Raw genomic sequence first — 26,838 nt, forward strand, 5'->3', positions numbered from 1 at the left:
GGTGGCACACTGCCACCCAGTCCCTCCCCAGCAGGGCTGCCTGTGGGGGGCTGGAGGGCACAGCATCCTCTGGCCGTGCCCCGCCGAGCGGCTCACTGTGGGCGGTGCGCCGCGGTGCCGCCAGCACAGACTCGTGGAACCGCCTGGGCTGGACAAGCCCTCCAAGGCTCTTAGCCCAGCCACCAACCCAGCCCCACCAGGGCCACTGAGCCCTGTCCCCACGTGCCAGGGCCACAGGGCTCCTGAACACCTCCAGGGGCGAGGACTCCGCCGCCTCCCAGGCCGGCCCGTGCCAGCCCCCGGGCAACGCTTAGCTGCGGTTTGCGCAGCTGAGCTTCCCCATCAGTGCTCAGAGTGGGATCTCAGCTTAGGCCCCCAGCCCCTGCCAGCAGCTCAGCCCTGGGCACACCACCCCCTGCAGCCCGGGAGCCCCCCGGCCTCACCTGTGGACATGAAGAAGGGGATGCGGAACTTGCCGCTCAGCACCCTGGCGCGCAGGTTCTGCAGCGTGCTGCCGTCGAAGGGCAGCGCTCCGCACACCAGCACGTACAGCACCACCCCCAGGCTCTGTGGGCAGGGGGCACAGGGTCAGCTGCAGGCAGGACAGCCCCCTCTGGCCACCAGGAGAGCCTGGCCACCCCCCAGCAGGGGAGCCCCGGCCCGGCCAGGGCGGCACAGCCCCAGCAAACCTCCTTCAGAGACAAGAGAGAGCAGCAAAGAAGGAGCGAGGCCCCGGCAGGGGCGAGGCCCCGGCAGGAGCAGCCTCCTCAGCATCTCAGTCCCAGGCCAGCTTAACTGCTCCTTCCACCTTCAAGCCTCACTGGAGTCATAGAATGGTTTGGGTTGGAAGGGACCTTGAAGATCTCACCCAGCTCCAACCCCCTGCCATGGGCAGGGACACCTTGCACTAGCTCAGGTGGCTCAGGGCCTCATCCAGCCTTTGCTCCAGGCCTGAGGATTCAGGGAGCAAAGCCCAAGCACAGAGAGCAAGAAGTGGATGAGAGGAGGAGCAGGAGGCTGAGCACCTACCCAGATGTCCACCTTGGGCCCATCGTACTCCTTCCCCTCGAAGAGCTCGGGGGCGGCGTAGGGGGGGCTCCCACACCAGGTCTTCAGCAGCTGGCCAGGTGTGAAGATGTTACTGAAGCCAAAATCTGGAAGAAGGAGGAGAACCTATTAGAGGAGCAGGAGCCACTGCAAGCAGCACTCAGCACACCTTGGCTGCTGCTTTTCCACCTGAGTAAGAGCAGATCTGGAGCCACAGAGAGGCTTCTCCATGCCCTCTGAAGGTGTCCTCTGGGGCAGGCTGTGCCAGGAGGAGCAGTGCCATGGAGGTGAGCTGCACACTGTGGCTGTGCCAGAGGAGTGCCAGCAGGAGGGAGAGTGACACTGATGTGCACAGACAGGCAGCCAGGGCGGCCAGGACCTTTGGCAGGGCACTGGCACCGGCAGCAGAGCCTCCCAGCAGGCTCCTGGGAGCAGTGTGGGAAAACCCAAGGAGGGCCAGAAACACTCAGCCTGCAAGGTCTGACCTACAAGCATGGAGGCAGAGGCAGCAGAGCAGAGCTCCTGTAAAGAGGCCGAGCCTGAGCCTGGCCCTGCTCAGAGCTGCAGGGTGCCTGGGGCAGGGGCAGTGCCCAGCAGCACTGCACAGACAATCCACTGCCTGGTGAGTCCCTGCTCCTGCCTGCTGTTGCTGCTTCCCTCCCAGCATTGCCCATGACCTAATTCCAGGTGATTCTTCTCTGCTCTCCTTCAAAGAGCTCCTGCAGAACTCAGCAGAGCACCCAGCAGAGCTCAGCATGGCTCCTGCTAGCTCAGCTCCAGAGGGGCACAGCTGATCTCCTCCTTGCCAGCCCTCCTCAGGGGCAAGACTCTCAGTGCAGAGATGGTTTGATGCCTGTGAGGAACACCCAGTGCAGTGTTCCTGGGGAACACCTGCAGCACAGACAAGGCTGCTCCCACCCTGCCTCAAAGCAGAGCACAGGGAGGGTGAAAGCTCTTCAAAGGCAGCAGCAAAGGCAGGCAGCTAAGCACCCTTTGGGTCTGCACTGCTGGGAGTGAAGTCACCTGAAGTTCCAAACCAGCAGAGCAGTCAGCCCTAGCAGGACTGCTCCAGGGCAGCAGTGCACAGCTGGGGAGGGACTTTGGACAAGGGCTGAGAGTGCCAGGATGAGGGACAATGGCTCTGAGCTGGGAGAGGGGAGACTGAGAGTGGAGAGGAGGAAGAGATCCTTGCCAGTGTGGCTGGGGAGAGCCTGGCACAGGCTGCCCAGGGAGGCTGTGGCTGCCTCCTCCCTGGAGGTGTTCAGGGCCAGGCTGGATGAGGCCCTGAGCAGCCTGGGCTGCTGGGAGGTGTCCCTGCCCCTGGCAAGGGGTTGGCACTGGATGGTCTCTAAGGTCCCTTCCAACCCAAGCCCTTCCATGCTTCCCTGATCTCTCCACCCTGTGCAGCAGGGCTCTGAGCCTTCCTGGGAGGCCTGCTGTGAGGAGATCAGCTGCTGTCACCTCCTGCTCTTGCAGGAATGGAGGAGCTGCTGTCAGGAGGAGGTACAGAGACCAAACTCAATGCCTGGAAAATCCTATAGCATAAATCAGCTTTTCCAGGCTACTTTTCCCATCAGTGCCCCGTGGTGCTGCCAAGCCAAACACAAACACCCCAGGGTGGGAGCTGTCTGCAGAGTCCATTCTGGGAGCAGACACTGAGGAGGAAAATAGTTTCCAGCTCCCTGAGAGTACAGCAAAGAAAAAGGCAAAGCAAAGTTTCCACAAGTGTCAGAGTGGCAGAGGCTGGCAACAGGCTCCTGAGGGCATGCTGCAGGGCATCCAGCTGGAGCCCAGCCTGCTCTGCACCCCTGGCTCTGCTGGGCACCCCTGGCTCTGCTCTGCAGCCCTGGCTCTGCTGGGCACCCCTGGCTTTGCTCTGCACCCCTGGCTCTGCTGGGCACCCCTGGCTCTGCTCTGCAGCCCCTGGCTCTGCTGGGCACCCCTGGCTCTGCTGGGCACCCCTGGCTTTGCTCTGCACCCCTGGCTCTGCTCTGCAGCCCCTGGCTCTGCTCTGCACCCCTGGCCCCTGCACACAGCTCAGGTTTTGCAGCACAAACACAAGATGGCCTCAGCCCATTTCAGTGCATCTGGCTGCAGAGAGTGCTGCTCACAGAGCCCTCCTCCTGCTGCTGCTGTGCTCCCCCAGCAGCCAGGAGCAGGGCAGCAGCCCTGTGCCAAGCAGGACATGGGGCACACCATGATGGAACTTCCTCTGGATGCTTGGAGTTGTCTCCTCCCCCTCCCTCCCTGCCACAGCCAGAGCCTCCAATCTGCCTGTGAAGTCAAACCTGCCTTCTTGCCTCCTCCTCCTCCCTCCATGCTGCACTGCTGGAGGGGAGACAGAGGTCTCCTGGCTGCAGCCTGGCTGAGCTCTGGGCAGGAGGCCACAGCGATCCCAGGCTTCCTCTGCGCTTCCTCCTCCCTGAATGCCTGGAAGCAGCCAGAGCCTCCACTCGCTGCCCTGGGAGGCCAGCAGCCTTCCTCCCCCGCTGCTCCTCCCCTCTCACCTGCTATCTTGATGTTGAGGTTGGCATCCAGGAGGAGGTTCTCCGCCTTGAGGTCCCTGTGGACGATGTTGCGGCAGTGGCAGAAGTGGACGGCGGCGACGATCTGCTTGAACTTCCTGCGCGCCTCCTTCTCGGCCATGCGCCCGTGGGCCACCAGGTGGTCTGCAGGGCACAGGGGGGAGCAGGGGGCTCAGCACCCACCCAGGGGCTCCTCACAGCTCGTGGCCAGGGGGCACAGGATGGAGGTGGGGCAGGGTGAGGGCACCGCCGCCGGCCGCGGCAGCTCTCGCCTGGGCCGGCTCCGAGCGGAAGGCTTCGAAGCCAGGGACGGAAGGGACCTTAGAGGCCACCCGGTGCCAACCCCCTGCCGGGGGCAGGGACCCCTCCCCCCAGCCCAGGCTGCTCAAGGCCTCATCCAGCCTGGCCCTGAGCACCTCCAGGCTGGGGGCATCCCCAGCCTCGCTGGGCAGCCTGTGCCAGGGGCTCCCCAGCCTCACTCTGCTGAATGTCTTCCTAATCTCTGCTCCAAAGCTTCCAGCTCCAGCCTGCTGCTCCCTGTCCTGCCCCTCCAGCAGCTGCTGGGGCTGGCTGGCAAGTCAGAGCTGCAGCTCACTGCAAACGTGGAGCCTGCTTCTGCCACAGAGACCTGGGCACTCCAACAGCTCTGGCTGACAGCCTCTCTCTGCCCCACAGGCAGAGCCAGGCAGGCTCTCCCTGGAGGCCAGCACTGCACACTAGGACAGAAGTCTCTCTCAGAGACCTCCAGGGCAGGCACACAGCAGCACCCTGGCTCTCATCAACCCACTCAAAACCTCAAGCACCAGGCTCAGAGAAACCTCTCCTCAGACTGTCCTGCAAGGGAGGATGAGCAGACAGGAGACAGGCAGCAGAGATGGCAGAGAGAGGAGAAGAAAAGGCAGCAGGCAACAAAACTCTGCCAGGGAAAGAAACACCCAAAGGAAGTGGCAGTGGAGTTAGGAAACACAACTCTCCCCCTTCTGTAATCTCTCCACCCTACAAGCAGGAGCAGGAGCTGATGAGGCACAGAGATGCAGGCAGCAAGGGCAGCTTGCAGGATGGAGCTGAGAGCAGTGCAGGATGGTGCTGAGTGCAGCTAGAGCAGTGCAGGATGGTGCTGGGTGCAGCTGGAGCAGTGCAGGATGGTGCTGGGTGCAGCTGGAGCAGTGCAGGATGGTGCTGGGTGCAGCTGGAGCAGTGCAGGATGGTGCAGGGTGCAGCTGGAGCAGTGCAGGATGGTGCTGGGTGCAGCTGGAGCAGTGCAGGATGGTGCTGGGTGCAGCTGGAGCAGTGCAGGATGGTGCAGGGTGCAGCTGGAGCAGTGCAGGATGGTGCTGGGTGCAGCTGGAGCAGTGCAGGATGGTGCAGGGTGCAGCTGGAGCAGTGCAGGATGGTGCTGGGTGCAGCTGGAGCAGTGCAGGGTGCAGCTGGAGCAGCTGGAGCAGTGCAGGATGGTGCTGGGTGTAGCTGGAGCAGCGCAGGATGGTGCAGGGTGCAGCTGGAGCAGTGCAGGATGGTGCTGGGTGCAGCTGGAGCAGTGCAGGATGGTGCTGGGTGCAGCTGGAGCAGTGCAGGATGGTGCTGGGTGCAGCTGGAGCAGTGCAGGATGGTGCTGGGTGCAGCTGGAGCAGTGCAGGATGGTGCTGGGTGCAGCTGGAGCAGTGCAGGATGGTGCTGGGTGCAGCTGGAGCAGTGCAGGATGGTGCTGGGTGCAGCTGGAGCAGTGCAGGATGGTGCAGGGTGCAGCTGGAGCAGTGCAGGATGGTGCTGGGTGCAGCTGGAGCAGTGCAGGATGGTGCTGGGTGCAGCTGGAGCAGTGCAGGATGGTGCTGGGTGCAGCTGGAGCAGTGCAGGATGGTGCAGGGTGCAGCTGGAGCAGTGCAGGATGGTGCAGGGTGCAGCTGGAGCAGTGCAGGAGGGAGCAGCAGGGCTCCCAGGCTCCCCCAGCCCATGGCAGTCCCTGGGGAGGCTGAGCCCAAGGCCTCTGCTCCAGCACAGCCCACGGCTGGCAGAGGCGGTGCTGAGGCAGGCCCCGGGGGGCTGCCTTCTCCTTGCCCCTCTGCAGGGGCTGCTGCTGCTCAGCCGAGCTCAAAGCCTCCTGCCCAGCACAGGCTGCTGTGGCTCCCTGCTCTCCACAGGCTCCCTGGAGGGGAGGCCTTGCCAGAGCTCTCTGCTCTTGCAGTGCACACAGAAGCCTCTGCAGGCCTCTCCCCGGGGGGCTGCATGCTCCCCACTCCCCCAGCGATTAAAATACCTGCAGTGCACTAAGCACTAATTACCAGGCCCCATCAAAGCCATCCTGCCGGCTCCTGGCTGCACAGCAGCCTCCTTCCCCACCTTGGCTGCTGCTGTGGTGCAAGAGAGCCAAGCTGCTCTGCTGGGCCCCTGTCACTCTGCTTCTGTTCAGTGTCCTGGGCAGGGGGCTCAGCACCAGGTGCAGCAGGGCCCCCTCCAGAGCCTGCTGGCAGCAGCAGGGCCTCCCAGCACCGCAGCTCTGTCTCCTTGCACTAAGCCCTTGCATGCCCAGAAACTGTTGACTCCAAGGAGCTGGGAGACTGAGAGGCAGAGCCAAGGGCCAGGGCCAGCTCTGGAACTGCCACTCCTCAGCTCTGAACAACTCAAAGTCAGCCTCAGCCTTGCCCTGGGCTTGGAGTGCAGCCTGTGGGGTGCTGCCGAAGCGCAGAGCCAGGCTGCAGCCCCCCAGGGTCTCTGGCAGTGCTTTGGGGACTCTCCTGACAGCATCACAGGGGTGGGAAGGGACCTCCAGAGCTCACCCAGCCCAGCCCCTGCCAGAGCAGCAGCACCCAGGGCAGGGCACACAGAGCACATCCAGGAGGGGGTGGAAAGGCTCCAGAGCAGGAGACTGCACAGCCTCTGTGGGCAGCCTGCTCCAGGCTCCAGCAGCCTCACACCAGAGAGGTTTCTGCTCCTGCTGAGGTGGAGCCTGCTGGGTTCCAGCTTGTCCCTGCTGCTCCTTGTCCTGCTACTGGGGACCAACAAAAAGAGCCTGGCCCCTACCCCTCAGATCCCTCTCAGCCTTCCCCTCTCCAGACTGAGCAGCCCCAGGGCTCTCAGCAGAGATGTTCCAACCCCTGCATCATCCTCACAGCTCTCCTGCAGGCAGCAAATCAAACCCAGCCACTGCAGCAGAGGTCTTCCTGCAAGGCTTTCCTCAGCAGGTCTCTGCCCAAGCCAGGCTCCCCTGTGCCCCTGCTCAGCCAGGGCCACTCCACCCTGGCCACTCCAGAGCCCTGCCAGACACAAAACTCTGCTGCCCCTTGGGCCAGCCCTGCTCAGGCTGGGACCAAAACCCCTGCAGCTTAGGGGTGAAGCTTCACTTCAGCTGGAGGAAGGCCAGCAGAGGCCAGGCCCCAGGCTCTGCACACAGGCACAGCACTGGCAGCCCAGGGGGGGCAGCACTGGCAGCCCAGGGGGGGCAGCACTGGCAGCCCAGGGGGGGCAGCACTGGCAGCCCAGGGGGGGCAGCACTGGCAGCCCAGGGGGGGCAGCACTGGCAGCCCAGGGGGGGCAGCACTGGCAGCCCGGGGGGGGCAGCACTGGCAGCCCGGGGGGGGCAGCCCTGGCAGCCCGGGGGGGCAGCAGCTCCAGAGGAAGGAGAGGAACAATGGAGCTGCAGAATACTTCACATACCACCCAGGGCAGCTGGGGGCCAAATTTAACTCTTGCAAGCTTGGTCTGCACAAAGCTCCCAGGCAGCAGAGGTTGGGGAGGTGACCCCTGAGGGTGTCTGGAGGCAGACCAAGGGGGAATGGTCTGAAGCTGAGGCAGAGCAGGGTTAGGCTGGGGCTGAGGAAGAAGCTCTTCAGTCTGAGGGAGCTGAGGCTCTGGCACAGGCTGCCCAGGGAGGCTGTGGCTGCCTCCTGCCTGGGGCTGTCCAAGGCCAGGCTGGATGAGGCCTGGGGCAGGCTGGGCTGGTGGGAGGTGTCCCAGGGCAGGGGTGGTGGAGCTGAGGATCACTGAGGCCCCTTCCAACCCAGCCCAATCCATGATCTGTGCAGCTCTTGGTGGGAAAGCTGAGGACAGGCAGGCAGGAGGTGGGGGGCAGGGCAGGGGCAGCAGTGTGCCCAGCACAGGAAGCAGCTGCTGGCTCAGCTCAGCTGGGAGCTCAGGCCAGCAGCCCTGGGGGTGTCCCTGAGGCCTGCAGGTTCAGAGCAAACAGCTGACAGCAAAACACTCTCACAGCACATTCTGTGTGACCTCAAAGCCAGGACACTGCAGGGCCCTGGGACAAAGAGCAGCCTGTGCTGCAGGGCAGAGCTCCATCCCTGGCTGAGGGCACAGCAGCAGGGCCCAGCCCAGGCAGGGCACAGCAGCAGCGATTTGGTGTCGCCCTCAAGCCCACAGCCAGGACAAGGCTGCTCCACAAACAAGGAGGTGTCTGAAGGCTGCCAGGAGGGGAGGAAGCCAAGGCAGCTGCAGCACAGCTCAGCCACTGAAGGAGCTGTCAGCCCTGACACTGGAAATGCAGACAAACAGGTTGGAAAGCTCTGGAGGTGCTCAGGCAGCAGAGCCTGCAGAGCTGGCAGGGAGCAGGGACAAGGCAGACACCAGGCCAGCACTGAGGGAAGCCAGTGCCAGCCTCAGGGACAGGCCACACACCCCCATGGGCTGGCCCTGCACTGAGAGCAGCCTGGAAGAGCTGGGGCTGCTCAGCCTGGGGAGGAGAAGGCTGCAGGGAGGCCTCAGAGCTGCAGGTCAGTGTCTGAAGGGAGCTGCAGGCAGGCTGGGCAGGGACTGCTCAGGAGGGCTTGGGGTGGCAGCAGCAGGAGCAATGGTTTGAGACTGGAGCAGGGCAGGGTTAGGTTGGGCACCAGGAGGAAGCTCTGCACAGGGAGGCTGGGGAGACACTGGCACAGGCTGCCCAGGGAGGGGGCTGAGGCTCCATCCCTGCAGCCATTCAGGCTCAGCCTGGCTGTGTCCCTGTGCAGCCTGCCCTGGCTGGAGCTGTCCCTGCTGTGGGCAGGGGGTTGGGCAGGATGCCCTTGGAGGCTTCCTTCCAGCCTGATGCCAGCTGTGAAGCTGTGATCCCCACCCAGCCTGCTGCAGGGGATGAGGCTGAGCTGCAGCAGTGGTTTGCCCTTAGTCAAGGACATCTTCCACCCAGGGCAGAGTCAGTGTGGGGCTGAGGCCAGCCCAGGGCTGAAGCCTCTCTCTCCACACCATGAGGACACCCTGGAGATGTCAATGACTGTGGGGAGGCACAGGGGCCTGAGGCTCTCCCCTCTGACACCTGCTGCAGTGCCTGGCACAGCCCAGAGCTGGGCAGCAGGGCTCTGCCTGGGGCCTGCAAAGCCATGGTGGCTGGTGCAGGAGTGGCTGCTCCCAGCTGTGAGCAGGGCTGAGGTGCTGGGCAGAGGGCTGGCAGTCAGCCATGCTAAGGAGCTGGATGTGCTGCAGCCCCAGAGGCTGCAGAGAGCAGTCAGAGCTCCTCTGCCACTGGTGTGGGAGGCTGGTTTGGTAACCAAGGGAATGGGCTCCAAGCTGGAGCAGGAGCCTGCACACAGCTCTGCACTGCAAGGCAGAGCAGCTCAGCTCTGCCAAGTGCCAGAGAGAGCAGTGGTTTGGGATGAGAGCAGAGCAGGTTGAGATTGGATGTGAGGAACAAGTCCTGCCCCAGGAGGCTGCTGGAGCCCTGCAGCAGGCTGCCCAGGGAGGAGGTTGAGGCTCCAGCCCTGGAGATGTCCCAGGGGAGGCTCAGCAGGGCTCTGGGCTGCCTGCTCCAGGGGAGGATGTCCCTGCAGGGGGTTGGGGCTGGATGCCCTCTGGAGCTCCCTTCCAGCCAGCCCATGCCAGGACTCCATGCTGGTTAACAGCTCCCAGGGGGATCAGAGGCCCCAGAGCCTCAGGGCTGTTGGTGAGCTACCAACACAGCCCAAACACTGCTGCCACTGGCAAGCAGCTGCAGGTGACCTGCTGGGAAGCCAAAGCATCCAGCAGGGCTTGGGAAGCCCAGGGCATGGCTGCTGCCCCCAGCTCCAGGCCCAGAGGCAGCAGCAGCTGCCAGTGACAGCCAGGGCAGGAGCAGAGCTCAGGAAGTCGTTTGGCCATCCAGCTGCTCTCCCTCTTTGCTTCACCCCTCCTGCCCATGGGAAGTTCTCAGCTGAAGGAAGAGAGCCTGGCAGCTCCTTCCAGGCTGCTGCAGTGCACTGCCTGATCAGAGTGCAGCAGCTACTCACCAAAGATCTCCCCTCCACTGGCATACTCTGTCACCAGATAGATCATCCTCTCTGTCTCCATCACCTGCACACAAGGACAGCAAGGGGACAGGTGAGGAGGCTGAGGCCTGAGGAAGGAGCTTTCACCAGTGGGCAACTTCCACTGCTTCTGAGGCAGCCCCCAGCCCAGAGCCCTCCCCAGGCCCTATGGATGGATGGCAACAGGGGCAACCAAGCAGCAAACCTCAGCACAGGGGCTGCAACAGAATGATGTTCCCCTGCCCCTGCCTCCCCCAGAGGCCAGCAGGATTGCCCAGGCTTTGCCCAGCAGGACCTGCCCAGTGTTCCAGGCAGGAGAAGTGGAGGCAGAGCCCTGCAGAAAGCACTGCAGGAGGGTGCAAGGCTGCTGTGTGGAGGGCTGGGGGCCCCAGTGCCAGGCTCCTACCTGGTACAGCCTGATGATGTGTGGGTGGCAAAGCATCTTCATGATCTGAACCTCCCTGAATATCTTCTTCAGGTTCTCCTCATCCAGCTGGGTCTTGTCAATGATCTTTATGGCCACCTGGGGAGGGCAGAGCAGAGGCTGCTGACCAGGCTGCACCTGGGGATCCCTTTGAACCCCAAACCCTGCACCTGAGAGCCTGCAGTGCTGAGCAGAGCACAGCCCCTGCCCCAGAGCCTCCCCAGGGACAGCAGCTCCCAGGGACCAAAGCTCAGCCCCCAGCAGGGCTGGGGCTGGGGCTGCTCCCCACCCAGGACCTCCTTTGTTTCCAGAGGGAGCTCTGCAGTGCTCCACCAGGAGCTCCCAGCCAGCTGCTCCCCACAGCCTCAGGGAGTTCCTTTCTCCTCCATCCAGCTTCCCCTTGGAGTCCTCTGATCAAATCCCTGCCCCACAGGGAGGCAGCAGCCCAGCACACCAAGCACAAGAGGCTGCTGCTGTCCTTGGCAGCCTTCACCTCAGAGCACAGGAACGGTTCCAGGCCTCCTGAGCCCCTGAGCAGGCTTCCTGCAGCAGCCCTGGGAGCTGACAGGCAGCCAGGCCTGGCACTGGGCACCAGGAGCTGCTGGCAGGAGCAGGGCTGGAGCCCAGGCCCGAGGTGAAGCTGCAGCAGGAGGCTGCCAAGCACTAACAGGCAGTGATTAACAGGGTGATGAGCTCCAGCCTGTGCCCTGCTGCAGCCTGCCAGCCCCCTGGCTGCCTGTGCCCTGCTGCAGCCTGCCAGCCCCCTGAGCTGCCTGTGCCCTGCTGCAGCCTGCCAGCCCCCTGAGCTGCCTGTGCCCTGCTGCAGCCCCCTGAGCTGCCTGTGCCCTGCTGCAGCCTGCCAGCCCCCTGAGCTGCCTGTGCCCTGCTGCAGCCTGCCAGCCCCCTGAGCTGCCTGTGCCCTGCTGCAGCCTCTGCTGTGCCCTGGGGACAGCACTGGGCTTTGAGACAGCAGCACAGCCCCACAGCATGGCCCCAGAGCTCAGCCCCACAGCTCAGCCCCAGCAGTGACCTCCACAGCTCAGCCCCAGCCAGGAGGGGAAGAGCACTCCAGGAGAGGAAACACAATCACTTCAGCAGCAGCTGGAAGTGCTGCAGCCAGAGGGGAGCTCGGCTGCCCCAGGCTCTGCTGGCAGGGACTGGCAGGCACCGCCAGGAGCAGCCTGCAGCCACCCCAGCAGCTCAGCAGCAAGGGCAGGCAGAGCCTGGGGCAGGGGAAGCGTCCAGAGCTCTGCTGGCCCCTGGGGGGGAGAACTGCAGCCCCAGAGAGCACTGCTGGGACCCAGCTCCACCTCCCTGCCGCCAGAGACCTGCCCTGGGCAGCCAGCAGCCCTGTGCCCGGCACCACTGCCACAGCAGCCCTGTGCCCGGCACCACTGCCACAGCAGCCCTGTGCCCGGCACCACTGCCACAGCAGCCCTGTGCCCGGCACCACTGCCACAGCAGCCCTGTGCCCAGCAGCAGCTCTGTGCCCGGCAGCAGCCCTGTGCCCGGCAGCAGCCCTGTGCCAGCAGCAGCCCTGTGCCCGGCAGCAGCTCTGTGCCCGGCAGCAGCTCTGTGCCCGGCAGCAGCCCTGTGCCGGCAGCAGCCCTGTGCCCGGCAGCAGCTCTGTGCCAGCAGCCCTGTGCCCGGCAGCAGCCCTGTGCCCAGCAGCAGCCCTGTGCCCGGCAGCAGCCCTGTGCCCAGCAGCAGCCCTGTGCCCGGCAGCAGCCCTGTGCCCGGCAGCAGCTCTGTGCCAGCAGCAGCCCTGTGCCCGGCAGCAGCTCTGTGCCCGGCAGCAGCTCTGTGCCAGCAGCAGCCCTGTGCCAGCAGCAGCCCTGTGCCCGGCAGCAGCCCTGTGCCCGGCAGCAGCCCTGTGCCCGGCAGCAGCTCTGTGCCAGCAGCAGCCCTGTGCCCGGCAGCAGCTCTGTGCCAGCAGCCCTGTGCCCGGCAGCAGCCCTGTGCCCGGCAGCAGCCCTGTGCCCGGCAGCAGCTCTGTGCCAGCAGCCCTGTGCCCGGCAGCAGCCCTGTGCCCGGCAGCAGCTCTGTGCCCGGCAGCAGCCCTGTGCCGGCAGCAGCCCTGTGCCCGGCAGCAGCTCTGTGCCCGGCAGCCCTGTGCCAGCAGCCCTGTGCCCAGCAGCAGCCCTGTGCCAGCAGCAGCCCTGTGCCCGGCAGCAGCTCTGTGCCCGGCAGCAGCCCTGTGCCGGCAGCAGCCCTGCGCCCGGCAGCAGCCCTGTGCCCGGCAGCCCTGTGCCAGCAGCCCTGTGCCCAGCAGCAGCCCTGTGCCCGGCAGCAGCCCTGTGCCTGGCAGCAGCCCTGTGCCCGGCAGCAGCCCTGTGCCCAGCAGCAGCCCTGTGCCCGGCAGCAGCCCTGTGCCCGGCAGCAGCTCTGTGCCAGCAGCAGCCCTGTGCCCGGCAGCAGCTCTGTGCCAGCAGCAGCCCTGTGCCCGGCAGCAGCTCTGTGCCAGCAGCAGCCCTGTGCCCGGCAGCAGCTCTGTGCCCGGCAGCAGCCCTGTGCCCGGCAGCAGCCCTGTGCCCGGCAGCAGCTCTGTGCCCGGCAGCAGCCCTGTGCCAGCAGCAGCTCTGTGCCCGGCAGCAGCCCTGTGCCCGGCAGCAGCCCTGTGCCCGGCAGCAGCTCTGTGCCCGGCAGCAGCCCTGTGCCGGCAGCAGCCCTGTGCCCGGCAGCAGCCCTGTGCCCGGCAGCAGCCCTGTGCCCGGCAGCAGCTCTGTGCCAGCAGCAGCCCTGTGCCCGGCAGCAGCCCTGTGCCCGGCAGCAGCCCTGTGCCCGGCAGCAGCCCTGTGCCCGGCAGCAGCCCTGTGCCCGGCAGCAGCTCTGTGCCCGGCAGCAGCCCTGTGCCAGCAGCAGCTCTGTGCCAGCAGCAGCTCTGTGCCCGGCAGCAGCCCTGTGCCCGGCAGCAGCTCTGTGCCCGGCAGCAGCCCTGTGCCCGGCAGCAGCTCTGTGCCAGCAGCAGCTCTGTGCCCGGCAGCAGCTCTGTGCCCGGCAGCAGCCCTGTGCCAGCAGCAGCTCTGTGCCCGGCAGCAGCCCTGTGCCCGGCAGCAGCCCTGTGCCCGGCAGCAGCCCTGTGCCCAGCACCACTGCCACAGCAGCCCTGTGCCCAGCAGCCCTGTGCCCGGCAGCAGCCCTGTGCCCAGCACCACTGCCACAGCAGCCCTGTGCCCGGCAGCAGCCCTGTGCCCGGCAGCAGCCCTGTGCCCAGCACCACTGCCACAGCAGCCCTGTGCCCGGCAGCAGCCCTGTGCCCGGCAGCAGCCCTGTGCCCAGCACCACTGCCACAGCAGCCCGGTGCCCGGCAGCAGCCCGGTGCCCGGCAGCAGCTCGGCTCCGCCTCCCCAGGCCCCCTGCTGCCCACAGCGGCAGCCAGGGCCAGCGGCCGGCAGGCTCCCGGGGCCGCGGGGAGCCCTCGCACGGCTCCCAGCCGCTGCCGAGGCCGCGCAGGGCTTTCAGAGAGGGCTTCTGGAAGGTCTGAACCCTGCTGCCTCGGCTCCCACGCTGCGGACAGCAGCAGGCTGCCGAGCAACGCCCCGGGCCCTGCAGCACCTCCCCACGCCGGGCACCTGCCAGGCAGGGTCACCCCCTGCCCCCCCTGCAGAGCCTGCTCACGGCCCCGGGGCAGCCCCTGGGGGCCAGGGCTGAAGGCTGCGGACAAAACGCTGCCCTGGGCCCCCCCTGCAGGCACCGGCGCCGGGGCCTCGGCAGGGCCGGGGAGCAGCAAGCCCAGGCTGGCTCTGGAGGCTGCAGCCAGCTGCCTGGGCACTGCCTCTCCTGCACGGCCTCCCAGGCAGCTGGCACCGCTGGCACCGCTGGCACCGCTGGCACCTGCCATGGCACCGGCTGCCGGGGGGGGCTGAGCAGGGCCGGCTCCAGCGCCCCCCAGGCACACTGCAGAGCCCTCCCAGGCAGCTGGCACCGCTGGCACCGCTGGCAGTTGCCATGGCACCGGCTGCCCGGGGGGGGCTGAGCAGGGCTGGCTCCAGCGCCCCCCAGGCACACTGCAGAGCCCTCCCAGGCAGCTGGCACCGCTGGCACCGCTGGCACCTGCCATGGCACCGGCTGCCCGGGGGGGCTGAGCAGGGCTGGCTCCAGCGCCCCCCAGGCTCAGAGCCCTCCCAGGCTGCCAGCCAGCGGTGGAGAGCCTGGGGAAGGGAAGCCAGGAGGGAAAGGAAGGAATGTGGTGCTCAGGAGGTTAACCCTCAGCAGCCAAGAGCAGGCACAGCCCCTGCCCTGCCCCCTGCCCGCAGCAGAGCCAAAGCAGCTGTGCCAGCAGCAGCACAGATGTCAGAGGCCGCCTGCCCCCCCCCAGCCGCTCCTTGCTGCAGACACCACCCCCAAGGCCCTTCCCTGGCTCCCCTGGCAGCTCAGCCAGGCTGGGATCCCACCCTGGCTCCCTCTGCCCTGCAAGAGACCCTCACAGGACACCGCTGCAAGCAGGAGGCTCTGGGCAAAGCTGGAGCTCAGCTCGGGCCCAGGCTGTGCCAGGGGAGGCTTACACTGGGCACTAAGCTCTTCAGGGAGGGGGGGGGAGGGGCTGGGGGGTCACCACCTCTGCTGATGTGGCACCCCAGGGCGTAGGCAGGGGCCAGGGCAGCTGGGTGAGGGTTGGGCTCAAGGTCCTTCCCGGCCTTGATGGTTCTGAGACCTTCCCCAGCTGGCTGGGAGAGGCCCTGGCTGCCCCCAGCAGAGGCTGCAGCAGCTGGGGGGAGGCTGCCAGCTGCTGGGGCATCAGGAAGCCTCTGGCGAGGGGCAGCCCCCAGGGCAGGCAGAACTGGCCTCAGCCCCAGCCAGGGGGAGTGCAGCCCTCAGCCCTGCACCACAGCCAGGGAGAGCCCTTCAGGTGCTGCCCCTGCTGCAGGCTGGGGCAAGGAAGCCTCCAGCAGCTGGAGAGCCTTGGCCTGCAGAGAGGGCAGGGGGGCCCTAAGGGCCAGAGCTCAGCCTGCCACCCCCAGCCCGCCTGCAGCTCCCCTGCAGCCCCTGGAAGGCAGCTCTAGGCTGTCCCTGCAGCCTCCTCCTGCCCAGCTCCCAGCCTGGCCCACAGCAGCTCCTGCCCAGCTCCCAGCCTGGCCCCACAGCAGCTCCTGCCCAGCTCCCAGCCTGGCCCCACAGCAGCTCCTGCCCAGCTCCCAGCCTGGCCCCACAGCAGCTCCTGCCCAGCTCCCAGCCTGGCCCCACAGCAGCTCCTGCCCACGACCCACCCTGCAGTGCAGGCTGAGGCACAGCTCCCTCCCTGCAGCAGCTGGGCAGAGCACAGCTCCAGAGCTCCTCTCAGCACCTGGGCAAGCCTCTGCCTCCCAGGGCTGCCTCCCAGCCAGCAGCCAGGGGCAGGCCTGGGCTGAGCCCTGCAGCCCCTGCACAGAGCAGGCAGAGGCCGAGGGGATGGCCTGGGGGAGCTCCTCAGGGCCAGGCCCTGCTCCAGCTGTGGGACCCCACAGTGGCTCTGGCAGCCCTGAGCACTGCCAGCAGCGATCTGTGCCAGGCTCTGCCTGCCCTCCCCAGCCCTCTGCCCTGAGCTGCAAATGGCCACCCAGAGGGGCACCACCTGTGGCACAGGCAGCCCCCCCAGACAGACAGACAGAGAGAGCTCTGTCCCTCGCCCCCTGCACAGCCCAGGCTGCAGGGCAGAAGTGCAGCCTCCCCCCAGCCTGGGGCAGGCTCCCTTGCTGAGCACCACAGGGACACCCCGAGGGCAAGAGGCTCTCCCAGAGCATCCTGAGCTGGAAGCTGCCCCCAGGGGCCTCCAGGTCCAGCTCCCTGCTCCCATGGCCAGCCTGAGGCAGCCCAGGGCCCCCCTGCAGCAGCAGCTGGGCACCCCTCAGCCTGCTCTGCTCCCAGCTGCACTCCTGCCTGAGGCCCTTGAGGCCTCCCACCAGCTGGGTGCCCCCCAGATGTGCTCACAGCTGCACAGGGCCCTGCTGCAGCGCTCAGCGCTGGGCCTGGTGCCCCAGGGGCCAGCTGGGCTGCCAGGGCACACTGCTGGCTCACAGCCCCCATGGCCACCCACCCTCACAGCTCCTGCCACAGGCAGCCCCTCATGCCCCAGGGGCTCAGCACCTGAGCAGGATGGGCCCCAAGCAGCAGGCAGGAGAGCTCCTCCAGCACAGCCTCCTGGGGCCCTGGGCTGCCCCAGCCTGCCAGGCCCTGCAGCTGTGTGCCAGGCAGCTGTGTGCCAGGCAGCTGCGTGCCAGGCAGCTGGGGGGGCTCAGCCAGCAGCTCAGCCTGCCCAGGAGCCAGTGGCAGGGCAGTAAGGCAAGCTGCTGGCTTCCAAACTGGCAGCATCCCCAGAGCAGCAGGGAAATGCCAGAGCTGCCCTGTGCAGCCCCTGGGCTGGCACTGCTGGCTTGCCCAGGGATGCCAGCAGCAGAGCAGAGCCCAGCAGCAGCCCCTGGGCCAAGCAGCCAGCAGCAGCCTCTGCTGGAAGCAGCTTCTGCACCTTATGGCCCAGGGGTCCAACCAGCCTGGGAAGCCTCAGCCCCCAGCCCCCTGCAGAGGGGCTCCCAGCCCCCAGCCCCCTGCAGAGGGGCTCCCAGCCCCCTGCCCCCTGCAGAGGGGCTCCTAGCCCCCAGCCCCCTGCAGAGGGGCTCCTAGCCCCCAGCCCCCTGCAGAGGGGCTCCCAGCACCCAGCCCCCTGCAGAGGGGCTGCAGAGGGGCTCCCAGCACCCAGCCCCCTGCAGAGGGGCTGCAGAGGGGCTCCCAGCACCCAGCCCCCTGCAGAGGGGCTCCCAGCCCCCTGCCCCCTGCAGAGGGGCTGCAGAGGGGCTCCCAGCACCCAGCCCCCTGCAGAGGGGCTGCAGAGGGGCTCCCAGCACCCAGCCCCCTGCAGAGGGGCTCCCAGCACCCAGCCCCCTGCAGAGGGGCTGCAGAGGGGCTCCCAGCACCCAGCCCCCTGCAGAGGGGCTCCCAGCACCCAGCCCCCTGCAGAGGGGCTCCCAGCCCCCTGCCCCCTGCAGAGGGGCTGCAGGGCCCCAGGGCAGTGCTGAGCACCTCCTGCAGCAGCCCCCAGCAGCCAGCACATTCCAGATGCTTATGTAAGGGGCACTGACGTCAGGGGAGGCTCCCTGGCAGCCTGCAGCAGGGGCAGCTCACATTTCCTGGCTCCCTGATCCATTCACTTCTCTCCCTGCTGCTGACCTTGCTCTGCAGGGCCCTGACTAACCAGCAGGAGATAAATGAGGCTCCTGTTGAGCTCAGCCCCAGCAGCAGAGGGCTGAGGGTTTGCTCTGCCCCAGAGGTGCAGTGCTCTGCAGTTGGTTCCCCTGCAGTGCCAGGCCCCAGGTAAGGCTCAGGGTTTGCACCTCAGCTGCAGCCCCTGCCCTGGGGAGCCAGACACAGCCCCAGGGGCATCCCAGGCCAGGGAGCCCTGGGAGGCAGCTGGCTGCACCTCCCTGCTCCCCCAGAGCCTCCCCAGCAGAGTCCCTTCCCTGGGGAGCAGCTGGGCTCTGTGCTGCAGGCAGGCCCCAGGGGGCTGCAGCCCACCCTGCCCAGGCCCTGAGCAGCCAAGGGGCAGAGGCAGAGCTGGGACAGGCCCTGGGCCCCTCCAGGCTGAGGCACTCAGCCCAGAGCAGGGGGCAGGAGGATGCCAGCCCCAGGCAGGCAGGGAGCAGGGCTGCCACAGGCTGCACCCTCCCTGCTGCCAGGGCACACAGGAGGCCAAGCTGCCCCCCACAGCCCCCAGGCAGAGCCCTGCTGCCCAGGGGCTGGGGGAGCACAGCCTGAGGGCCCTCCAAAGCCTGCAGGGAGCCAGCCTGGAAAGGCACAGTGCCAGCCTCCCTGGGCAGCCTGTGCCAGGCTCTCCCCAGCCTCACACTGAGCCACTTCTTCCTCAGCTCCACTCTGCCCCTGCTCTGCCTCAGCTCCAAGCCCTGCCCTGGCGCTGGGCACCCTGGGCAGAGTCCCTCTGCAGCCTCCCTGCAGCTACTGGCAGGCTCTGGGGGCCCTGGAGCCTTCTCTCCTGGCTGCCAGGCCCTGGGCTCACCCCCAGCAGGTGACCCTGGCAGCCCTCCTGTGCCACACACTTGCCCCAGGGGCTGGCTCCAAGGCCCCCCAGAGCCAGCAGCCATTGCTGCCAGCAGCCTGCAGCCCAGGCACAGGAGCTGCCCGAGGCTCAGAGCCCTGCCTGCTGCCTGCCTGCTGCCTGCCTGCTGCCTGCCTGCTGCCTGCCAGGCAAACCTGGGCCCTGCACAGATGCCTCCAGCCCAGGCAGCCTCCCTGTGCCCTTGCCAGGGCTGGCACCAGCAGCCAGTGCCCAGCCCCAGCAGCAGGAGAGGCCTGGCTGGGAGAGGCCAGGGGCAGCAGCCAGGGCCCCTGGGCTCTGTGCAGGGGCTGGCAGGAGCCAGAGCAGCACTGCCTGAGCACAGCCCTGGGGGGATCAGAGGGGGCAGGGGATGGAGCCCAGCCCCTGCCAGAGCAGCAGCACCCAGGGCAGGGCACACAGCACACAGCCTGGGGGGGCTGCAGAGGCTCCAGGGGAGGCTCCAGAGCCTCTGTGGGCAGCCTGCCCCAGGCTGCAGCAGCCTCACCCCAGAGAGCTTTCTGCTGCTGCTGAGGTGCAGCCTGCTGGCTGCCAGCCTGCCCCTGGTGCTGTACAGGGCAGCAGTGCCCAGAGCCTGCCCCTGGTGCTGTACAGGGCAGCAGTGCCCAGAGCCTGCCCCTGGTGCTGTACAGGGCAGCAGTGCCCAGAGCCTGCCCCTGCTGCTGGCACAGGGCAGCAGTGCCCAGAGCCTGCCCCTGGTGCTGTACAGGGCAGCAGTGCCCAGAGCCTGCCCCTGGTGCTGGCACAGGGCAGCAGTGCCCAGAGCCTGCCCCTGCTGCTGTACAGGGCAGCAGTGCCCAGAGCCTGCCCCTGGTGCTGTACAGGGCAGCAGTGCCCAGAGCCTGCCCCTGGTGCTGGCACAGGGCAGCAGTGCCCAGAGCCTGCCCCTGGTGCTGGCACAGGGCAGCAGTGCCCAGAGCCTGCCCCTGGGGCTGGCACAGGGCAGCAGTGCCCAGAGCCTGCCCCTGGGGCTGGCACAGGGCAGCAGTGCCCAGAGCCTGCCCCTGGGGCTGGCACAGGGCAGCAGTGCCCAGAGCCTGCCCCTGGGGCTGGCACAGGGCAGCAGTGCCCAGAGCCTGCCCCTGGTGCTGTACAGGGCAGCAGTGCCCAGAGCCTGCCCCTGGTGCTGTACAGGGCAGCAGTGCCCAGAGCCTGCCCCTGCTGCTGTACAGGGCAGCAGTGCCCAGAGCCTGCCCCTGGTGCTGGCACAGGGCAGCAGTGCCCAGAGCCTGCCCCCTCCTCCTGCCCCCAGCCCCAGCTACCCACAGCTCTCAGACCCCCTCCCAGCCTCCTCTGCAGGCCCTCAGCCCCAGGGCTCAGCCCCACAGATGTTCCACTCCCTGCAGCACCCTCACAGCACCCCCTGCCTGCCCCCCGTGCCCAGCAGGGCAGCATGGCACTGCCTGGCACAGCCCAGCTGGCTGAGCAGGGGCTCCTCAGGCTGCTGCTGCTTTACCTGGGCAGGGGCAGGCCCTGGGGCTGCTGCCCTGCCCCTTCCCCAGCCCCTGCCTGCAGAGGGGAAGCTGCTCTGCCCCCAGCCCTGCCCAGCTCCTGATGCCCTCAGCCCCTGCCAGCCTCTGCCCTCAGCCCCCCCGGGAGCAGCTGCCCAGCGCCGCAGCCTCACGGCCGGGGGGAGCTCAGCGCTGCGCAGCCTGCAGCCTGCAGCCCTCTGCAGGGGGAGCAGGGAGCAGCAGGCAGCAGCAGGGAGCAGCAGGGAGCAGCAGGGAGCAGCAGGCAGCAGCAGGGAGCAGCAGGCAGCAGCAGGCAGCAGCAGGGAGCAGCAGGCAGCAGCAGGGAGCAGCAGGGAGCAGCAGGGAGCAGCAGGCAGCAGCAGGCAGCAGCAGGCAGCAGCAGGGAGCAGCAGGCAGCAGCAGGCAGCAGCAGGCAGCCCCGCTCCGGAGCACGGCCGGCAGCCCCCGGCCTCCCCCCCGGGCAGCCCCCGGCCTCCCCCCGGCCTCCCCCCCGGGCTCCCCCCGGCCTCCCCCCCGGGCTCCCTGCTCCGGAGCAGCTTGCCCAGCACGGAGCACAGCACAGCCCCTGCAGGGCAGCTCCTGCCCGGGGCAGCTCCCTGCCAGGCTCCTGCTGCCTCTTGCTGCCAACCTGCCAGCTGCTTCCTACACACAGGGCCAGCAGCAAGGGAGAGGTGCAGCACCCCTCCCTGCCCAGCCTGCTGAGCAGGGCACCCTGAGCCCAGAGCTGGGGCTGCCAGGGAGAGTGATGCCCTCCCCTGCAGGGTGCCAGTGCCCAGCAGCCTCCCAGGCCCTGGGGAAGGTGCTCCAGGGGAGAGAAGTGCCCCCAGCTGCTGCCCAGCCCTGCTGCTGCCACAGCCACAGAGGCCTCCTGCTGCTCAGCCTGCTGCAGCCCTGCCCAGCTCCCAGCTGCACAGCTCCCAGCTGCAGCCCTGCCCAGCTCCCAGCTGCACAGCTCCCAGCTGCCCAGCTCCCAGCTGCACAGCTCCCAGCTGCACAGCTCCCAGCTGCCCAGCTCCCAGCTGCACAGCTCCCAGCTGCACAGCTCCCAGCTGCACAGCTCCCAGCTGCAGCCCTGCACAGCTCCCAGCTGCACAGCTCCCAGCTGCAGCCCTGCACAGCTCCCAGCTGCACAGCTCCCAGCTGCAGCCCTGCACAGCTCCCAGCTGCACAGCTCCCAGCTGCAGCCCTGCACAGCTCCCAGCTGCAGCCCTGCACAGCTCCCAACTGCACAGCTCCCAGCTGCACAGCTCCCAGCTGCAGCCCTGCACAGCTCCTAGCTGCACAGCTCCCAGCTGCAGCCCTGCCCAGCTCCCAGCTGCACAGCTCCCAGCTGCACAGCTCCCAGCTGCACAGCTCCCAGCTGCAGCCCTGCACAGCTCCTAGCTGCACAGCTCCCAGCTGCAGCCCTGCCCAGCTCCCAGCTGCACAGCTCCCAGCTGCACAGCTCCCAGCTGCACAGCTCCCAGCTGCACAGCTCCCAGCTGCAGCCCTGCACAGCTCCCAGCTGCACAGCTCCCAGCTGCACAGCTCCCAGCTGCAGCCCTGCACAGCTCCCAGCTGCACAGCTCCCAGCTGCAGCCCTGCACAGCTCCCAGCTGCACAGCTCCCTCCTGCAGCAGCCTCCCCTGTGCCCAGGCCCCAGCTGTGGTGCCAGGCTGGGGGCAGCCAGAGAGGGCAGCTGGAGCCCCCAGGCTCTGCAGCTGCAGAGCTGCCCCTGCAGGGGCAGGTGAGGCAGTGCTGCCCCCAGCCAGGCAGCAGAGGGCTGCAGGGGCTGGCCAGGGGCAGTGCAGGGAGCCCAAGGGCCACCCTGGAGCCCAGCCCCAGGGGAGGTCACCCAGGGACAAGGCAGAGATGGAGACTCCACCTCCCCCCAGCCAGCCTGCCCCAGGCCTCCCCCAGCCTCAGGCTCCTCCCCGTGCTCAGATCAGCTTCTGGTGCCCCTTGTGCTGCCCCTGAGCACTGCCCCTGACCCCCACCGTGCCCAGGGCCCCCCTCAGGCTGCTGCCCTGCAGGCTCAGCACCCCAGGGCCCCCTGCCCAGGGCCCTCTGCAGCTCTCCCTGCTCAGAGCCAAGGGATCAGGGGGGCAGGGCTGGAGCCCAGAGCCCCTGGGGGGCAGGGCAGGGCCCCCAGGCTGCAGCAGCACAGCTGAGGCTCTCCTGCCCCCCTGGGCAGCAGCCCCAGCCCCCAGGGGCAGGCCTGGGGGGGCACTGGGGGGGCAGCAGGGAGGGCAACTCTCCCAGCCCTGCCCAGGGGGTGGCACAGGGCCTCAGCAGCCCTGCAGGGCAGGAGGCTGCCCAGGGAGCAGCACAGCTCAGGCCAAGGGCAGGCTGGGAGGACCCCCAGAGCCTCCCCCTGCAGCACTGCCCCTGCAGCACTGCCCTGGGCCCAGCAGCACCAACCCTGTCCTGAAGGCCTCTGGGAGGAGGCAGGAGGCAGCTCTGTGCCCCTGGGGGCAGAGCAGCAGGGCAGGGGCTGGGGGGCAGCAGGGGCTGTGCTCCTGGGGGGCAGCAGCAGGGCAGGCTGGGGGGCAGCCAGGGGCTGTGCTCCTGGGGGGCAGAGCAGCAGGGCAGGCTGGGGGGCAGCCAGGGGCTGTGCTCCTGGGGGGCAGAGCAGCAGGGCAGGCTGGGGGGCAGCAGGGGCTGTGCTCCTGGGGGGCAGAGCAGCAGGGCAGGCTGGGGGGCAGCAGGGGCTGTGCTCCTGGGGGGCAGAGCAGCAGGGCAGGCTGGGGGGCAGCAGGGGCTGTGCTCCTGGGGGGCAGCAGGGGCTGTGCTCCTGGGGGGCAGAGCAGCAGGGCAGGCTGGGGGGCAGCAGGGGCTGTGCTCCTGGGGGGCAGCAGCAGGGCAGGCTGGGGGGCAGCCAGGGGCTGTGCTCCTGGGGGGCAGAGCAGCAGGGCAGGCTGGGGGGCAGCAGGGGCTGTGCTCCTGGGGGGCAGCAGCAGGGCAGGCTGGGGGGCAGCAGGGGCTGTGCTCCTGGGGGGCAGCAGCAGGGCTGTGCTCCTGGGGGGCAGCAGCAGGGCTGTGCTCCTGGGGGGCAGCAGGGGCTGTGCTCCTGGGGGGCAGCAGCAGGGCAGGCTGGGGGCAGCCAGGGGCTGTGCTCCCCTGCAGCTCTGCCCTTGCCCTGTGCTGGCTCTGTGTCAAACCACTGCAGCCTCCAGCCCCCAGGGGCAGCTGATGCCCCCCAGAGACTGCTCTGCTTCTAAATGCTCTTCAAGCCTCACTAATTAATGCACCACAACTGCCCTGCCTGCTCCAGGAGTGGAAGAGCTTCCTGCTGCCAAGCCATGGCTGAGAGCAGCAGGGGAGAGGCACTGAGGCACCACAGAGCCCTGAGCCAGCCCCAGGGCCCACAGCAGGAGCTGGAGCTGCTGGAGAGGCTCTGGAGGAGGCCAAGCTGATCAGAGGGCTGCAGAACCTCCCCTGTGGGGCCAGGCTGGGAGCAGAGAAGGCTGCAGGGAGACCTCAGAGCAGCCTTGCAGTGCCTGAAGGGCTCCAGGAGAGCTGGGGAGGGGCTGGGCACCAGCGCTGGGAGTGCAGGATGAGGACAGTGGCTCTGAGCTGGGAGAGGGGAGACTGAGGCTGGGGCTGAGGAAGAAGTCAGGCCCTGCTCCTGCCCCCCTGGCAGCAGCCTCTCCCTGGGCACACAGGGCAGCCCCAGAGCCTGCTCAGCCAGGGACAGCCTCCCCCAGCAGCTGCAGGCCCTGCTCTGCAGGCAGCTTCCCCTGCAGGGGCAGGGCAGCAGGCAGGAGAGGGGAGCTGAGAGCCAGCAGGGCTGCAGCACAGGGCTGCTGCCTCCCCCCCAGCACCCCCAGCCCAGGCCCCAGCACCCCCAGCCCAGGCCCCAGCACCAGGCTGCTGCTTCCTCATCCCCTCCAGGGTGCTGCCCCCTCCCAGCACAGGCTGCAGCACCCTGCCAGGCCTCCCCAGCACCCACCAAGCCCCTGCAAGGCACCAAGGGGCACCCAGAGGGGCACCCAGAGGGGCACCAGCTCCTCACACAGCCATCCCCCTTCCTGCTCCTGGGCACCAGCAGCTGCTTGTCCTCCCAGAGCCCCCCTGGCACCCTGCTGCCCACAGCCTGCCCCCCTGGCACCCTGCTGCCAGCTCCCCCCCAGCACAGCCAGCCCTTGGGACGGGAGGCAGGAGAGGTGGGAGGCAGCCCGGGTGGAGAGGCCCAGGGCATGGCCTCAGCTCCAATTAGGCTAATTAAGCAAGGCAGCACGGGAGGAGCTGCTAATTAACCCCCAGACTGCTCCTTGGAGAGGGCTCAGCACAGGGCACCCCTCCAGAGCTGGGCACAGCTGGGCACAGCTGGGCAGGGAGCAGCAAGAGCAGAGAGCTTCCAGCTGCAGCCCCTCTGCCCCTCCTCACCCCCAACAGCTCCTGGAGCCCAAACCAACATCTGAGGAGCAGAGGGACAGAGGGGAGCTCCACAGGGCCCCCAGAGCCCTCCCTGCCAGCCTGCACCCTGGGGTGCAAGGGCATCAGAAGCCACTGCAGGGGCTGGGGAGGGCTGCAGGCACTGGGGGGGGTGCTCAGGGCAGCAGGGAGGCCTTGAGAGCACAGAGCAAAGGATCCCCTGGGGGGGAGGAGAGGAGGCGAAGGAAGGAGGAGGAGGCAGGCAGGGAGGTGCCCTGCAGGTGCCCTGAGCCCTGGGCAGAGGGGCAGCCCCAGCTCTGGCCCAGCTGTGTGCACATCTGTCACAGCAGCAGCAGGCTGAGGGAGCAAGGGCAGGGCTGCTGGGCTGGGCAGGGCAGCAGCTGCCCCCTGGGCCCCCTGTGGCAGGCACAGGGCCAGAGGAGGGCTGCTGCACCCCCCTGCCCCACATGCCCTGAGCCAGCAGTGTGTGCCAGGCTGCTGGGGCCAGGCTCAGCCCCCCCAGCCCCCTGCCAGGGGCACCCCGGGGCCAGGGGCACCCCGGGGCCGGAGGCCTCCAGCGGGAGAGCCGCAGCGGCGCAGGGCAGGCCGGGCTGCAGTGCCAGGGGCTCTGCCTGCAGTGCCAGGGGCTCTGCCTGCAGTGCCAGGGGCTCTGCCTGCAGTGCCAGGGGCTCTGCCTGCAGTGCCAGGGGCTCTGCCTCCAGTGCCAGGGGCTCTGCCTGCAGTGCCAGGGGCTCTGCCTGCAGTGCCTGTGCCGAAGTCCACTCGGCCTGGAAGTGTCCCCAGGCGAGGAGAGCAGCCTGCAGCAGCTGCAGCAGCCTCCCAGCAGCAGCTCCCCAGCAGCCTGCAGCAGCCTCCCAGCAGCAGCTCCCCAGCAGCCTGCAGCAGCCTCCCAGCAGCAGCTCCCCAGCAGCCTGCAGCAGCCTCCCAGCAGCAGCTCCCCAGCAGCCTGCAGCAGCTCCCCTGCAGCCTGCAGCAGCTCCCCTGCAGCCTGCAGCAGCCCTGCAGCAGCTCCCCAGCTGTGGCCAGCGCCAGCCTGCACCGCTGCTGCTGCTGCTGCAGCCTCAGAAGCTCCCAGGAGCCACAGGACAGCTCCAGGCTCGCCCAGAGGCTCCCTGGGGCTCCGTTCCTGCTCCCCAGCAGGGCCCAGCGCAGCTCAGCTCCCCGGGAAGGTGCGGGGGGCTCCTGCGCACGGCAGGGACCACCCGGGCAGGGCTGCCCCGGGCAGGGCTGGCGGCAGGCTCGGCAGGGACCCTGCCGGCCGAAGCTCCGCTCGTCCCGGGCCGGTGCCGGGCAGGGGAGCCGCCAGCGGCGCCGCCGGGGCGGCAGCCGGCGCTCGGCAGCCCTGCTCCGTCCCCAGCGCTGCCCAGAGCCCTGCCCCGGCCGCTCTCCACCGCTGCCTCCCCTGGCACCCCCAGCCCCTCGCTGCCCTCCCCTGGCACCCCCAGCCCCTCGCTGCCCTCCCCTGACACCCCCAGCCCCTCGCTGCCCTCCCTGGCACCCCCAGCCCCTCGCTGCCTCCCCTGGCACCCCCAGCCCCTCGCTGCCTCCCCTCGCACCCCCAGCCCCTCGCTGCCCTCCCTGGCACCCCCAGCCCCTCGCTGCCTCCCCTGGCACCCCCAGCCCCTCGCTGCCCTCCCCTGGCACCCCCAGCCCCTCGCTGCCTCCCCTGGCACCCCCAGCCCCTCGCTGCCCTCCCCTGGCACCCCCAGCCCCTCACTGCCCTCCCCTGGCACCCCCAGCCCCTCGCTGCCCTCCCTGGCACCCCCAGCCCCTCGCTGCCTCCCCTGGCACCCCCAGCCCCTCGCTGCCCTCCCTGGCACCCCCAGCCCCTCGCTGCCTCCCCTCGCACCCCCAGCCCCTCGCTGCCCTCCCTGGCACCCCCAGCCCCTCGCTGCCTCCCCTCGCACCCCCAGCCCCTCGCTGCCCTCCCTGGCACCCCCAGCCCCTCGCTGCCTCCCCTGGCACCCCCAGCCCCTCGCTGCCCACCCTGGCACCCCCAGCCCCTCGCTGCCTCCCCTGGCACCCCCAGCCCCTCGCTGCCCTCCCTGGCACCCCCAGCCCCTCGCTGCCCTCCCCTGGCACCCCCAGCCCCTCGCTGCCCTCCCTGGCACCCCCAGCCCCTCGCTGCCCTCCCTGGCACCCCCAGCCCCTCGCTGCCTCCCCTCGCTCCCGGGGCGGAGCAGAGGCCCCGGCGAGGCACACACCACACACTGCCCCTCTGCCGCCCGGGGGCTGGGGGGAACCTGAGCTGAGAGCCCAGGCGGCTTGCAGCCCCCGGCTCAGCCCCGCAGGCACCGGCGCAGCCCAACGGAGGGCAGCTCCCCCAGCCCAGGCCTTCCCCCAGCCCGGGGCCGCAGCCTCACACAACCCACGGCTCCCATCCCACCGGGAGAGAGCTCCCTGCAGCCAGCAAGCCTCCCGCAGCCGCTTCATGGCAGCAGAGGCTGCAAGCTGCTGGCTGGCAGAGCAGGAGCCTGTGGAGCTCAGCGTCCTCTGCCGCCCCCCAGCCCCCGGCCGGGGCACCCCCGGGCGCTCCTGCGCGGTGCTGACCTCCACAGAGCCAACTCTCCCCCACCCCAGGGTGGTCTCTGCCTCGGCGCCTGCCGAGCCCCAGGCTCAGCAGCGGCCCCGACTCAAGCAGGGAGGCTGAAACGGGAGCCAGGGAGCAGCCTCCGCTCCGGAGGCTCAGCCTCCCGCCTGGGAGCGGCGGAGTCCCCACCCCGGCTCCCAGCAGCGG

General features: G+C 68.7%; 1 protein-coding gene across 3 annotated transcripts in view; it reads right to left on the bottom strand.

Moving 5' to 3' along the window:
* SIK3 (SIK family kinase 3) overlaps positions 1-26,838 on the bottom strand; it is a 49,277-nt gene that overhangs the window by 21,203 nt on the left and 1,236 nt on the right. For 2 of the 3 annotated variants that reach the window (XM_054176037.1, XM_054176036.1), the window contains exons 2-6: positions 10,194-10,310; positions 9,770-9,833; positions 3,555-3,716; positions 1,030-1,154; positions 444-567 (exon numbers count right to left, since the gene is read on the bottom strand). In XM_054176037.1, the coding sequence (XP_054032012.1) occupies positions 444-567; positions 1,030-1,154; positions 3,555-3,716; positions 9,770-9,833; positions 10,194-10,235 (517 nt within the window). In that variant the 5' untranslated portion in view covers positions 10,236-10,310. Of the gene's footprint in view, positions 1-443; positions 568-1,029; positions 1,155-3,554; positions 3,717-9,769; positions 9,834-10,193; positions 10,311-26,838 lie in introns of those variants that run through there. The other variant, XM_054176038.1, reaches the window with a different exon arrangement.

Source organism: Dryobates pubescens, chromosome 34, assembly GCF_014839835.1.
Source record: "Dryobates pubescens isolate bDryPub1 chromosome 34, bDryPub1.pri, whole genome shotgun sequence".
NCBI classification, from domain to species: domain Eukaryota; kingdom Metazoa; phylum Chordata; class Aves; order Piciformes; family Picidae; genus Dryobates; species Dryobates pubescens.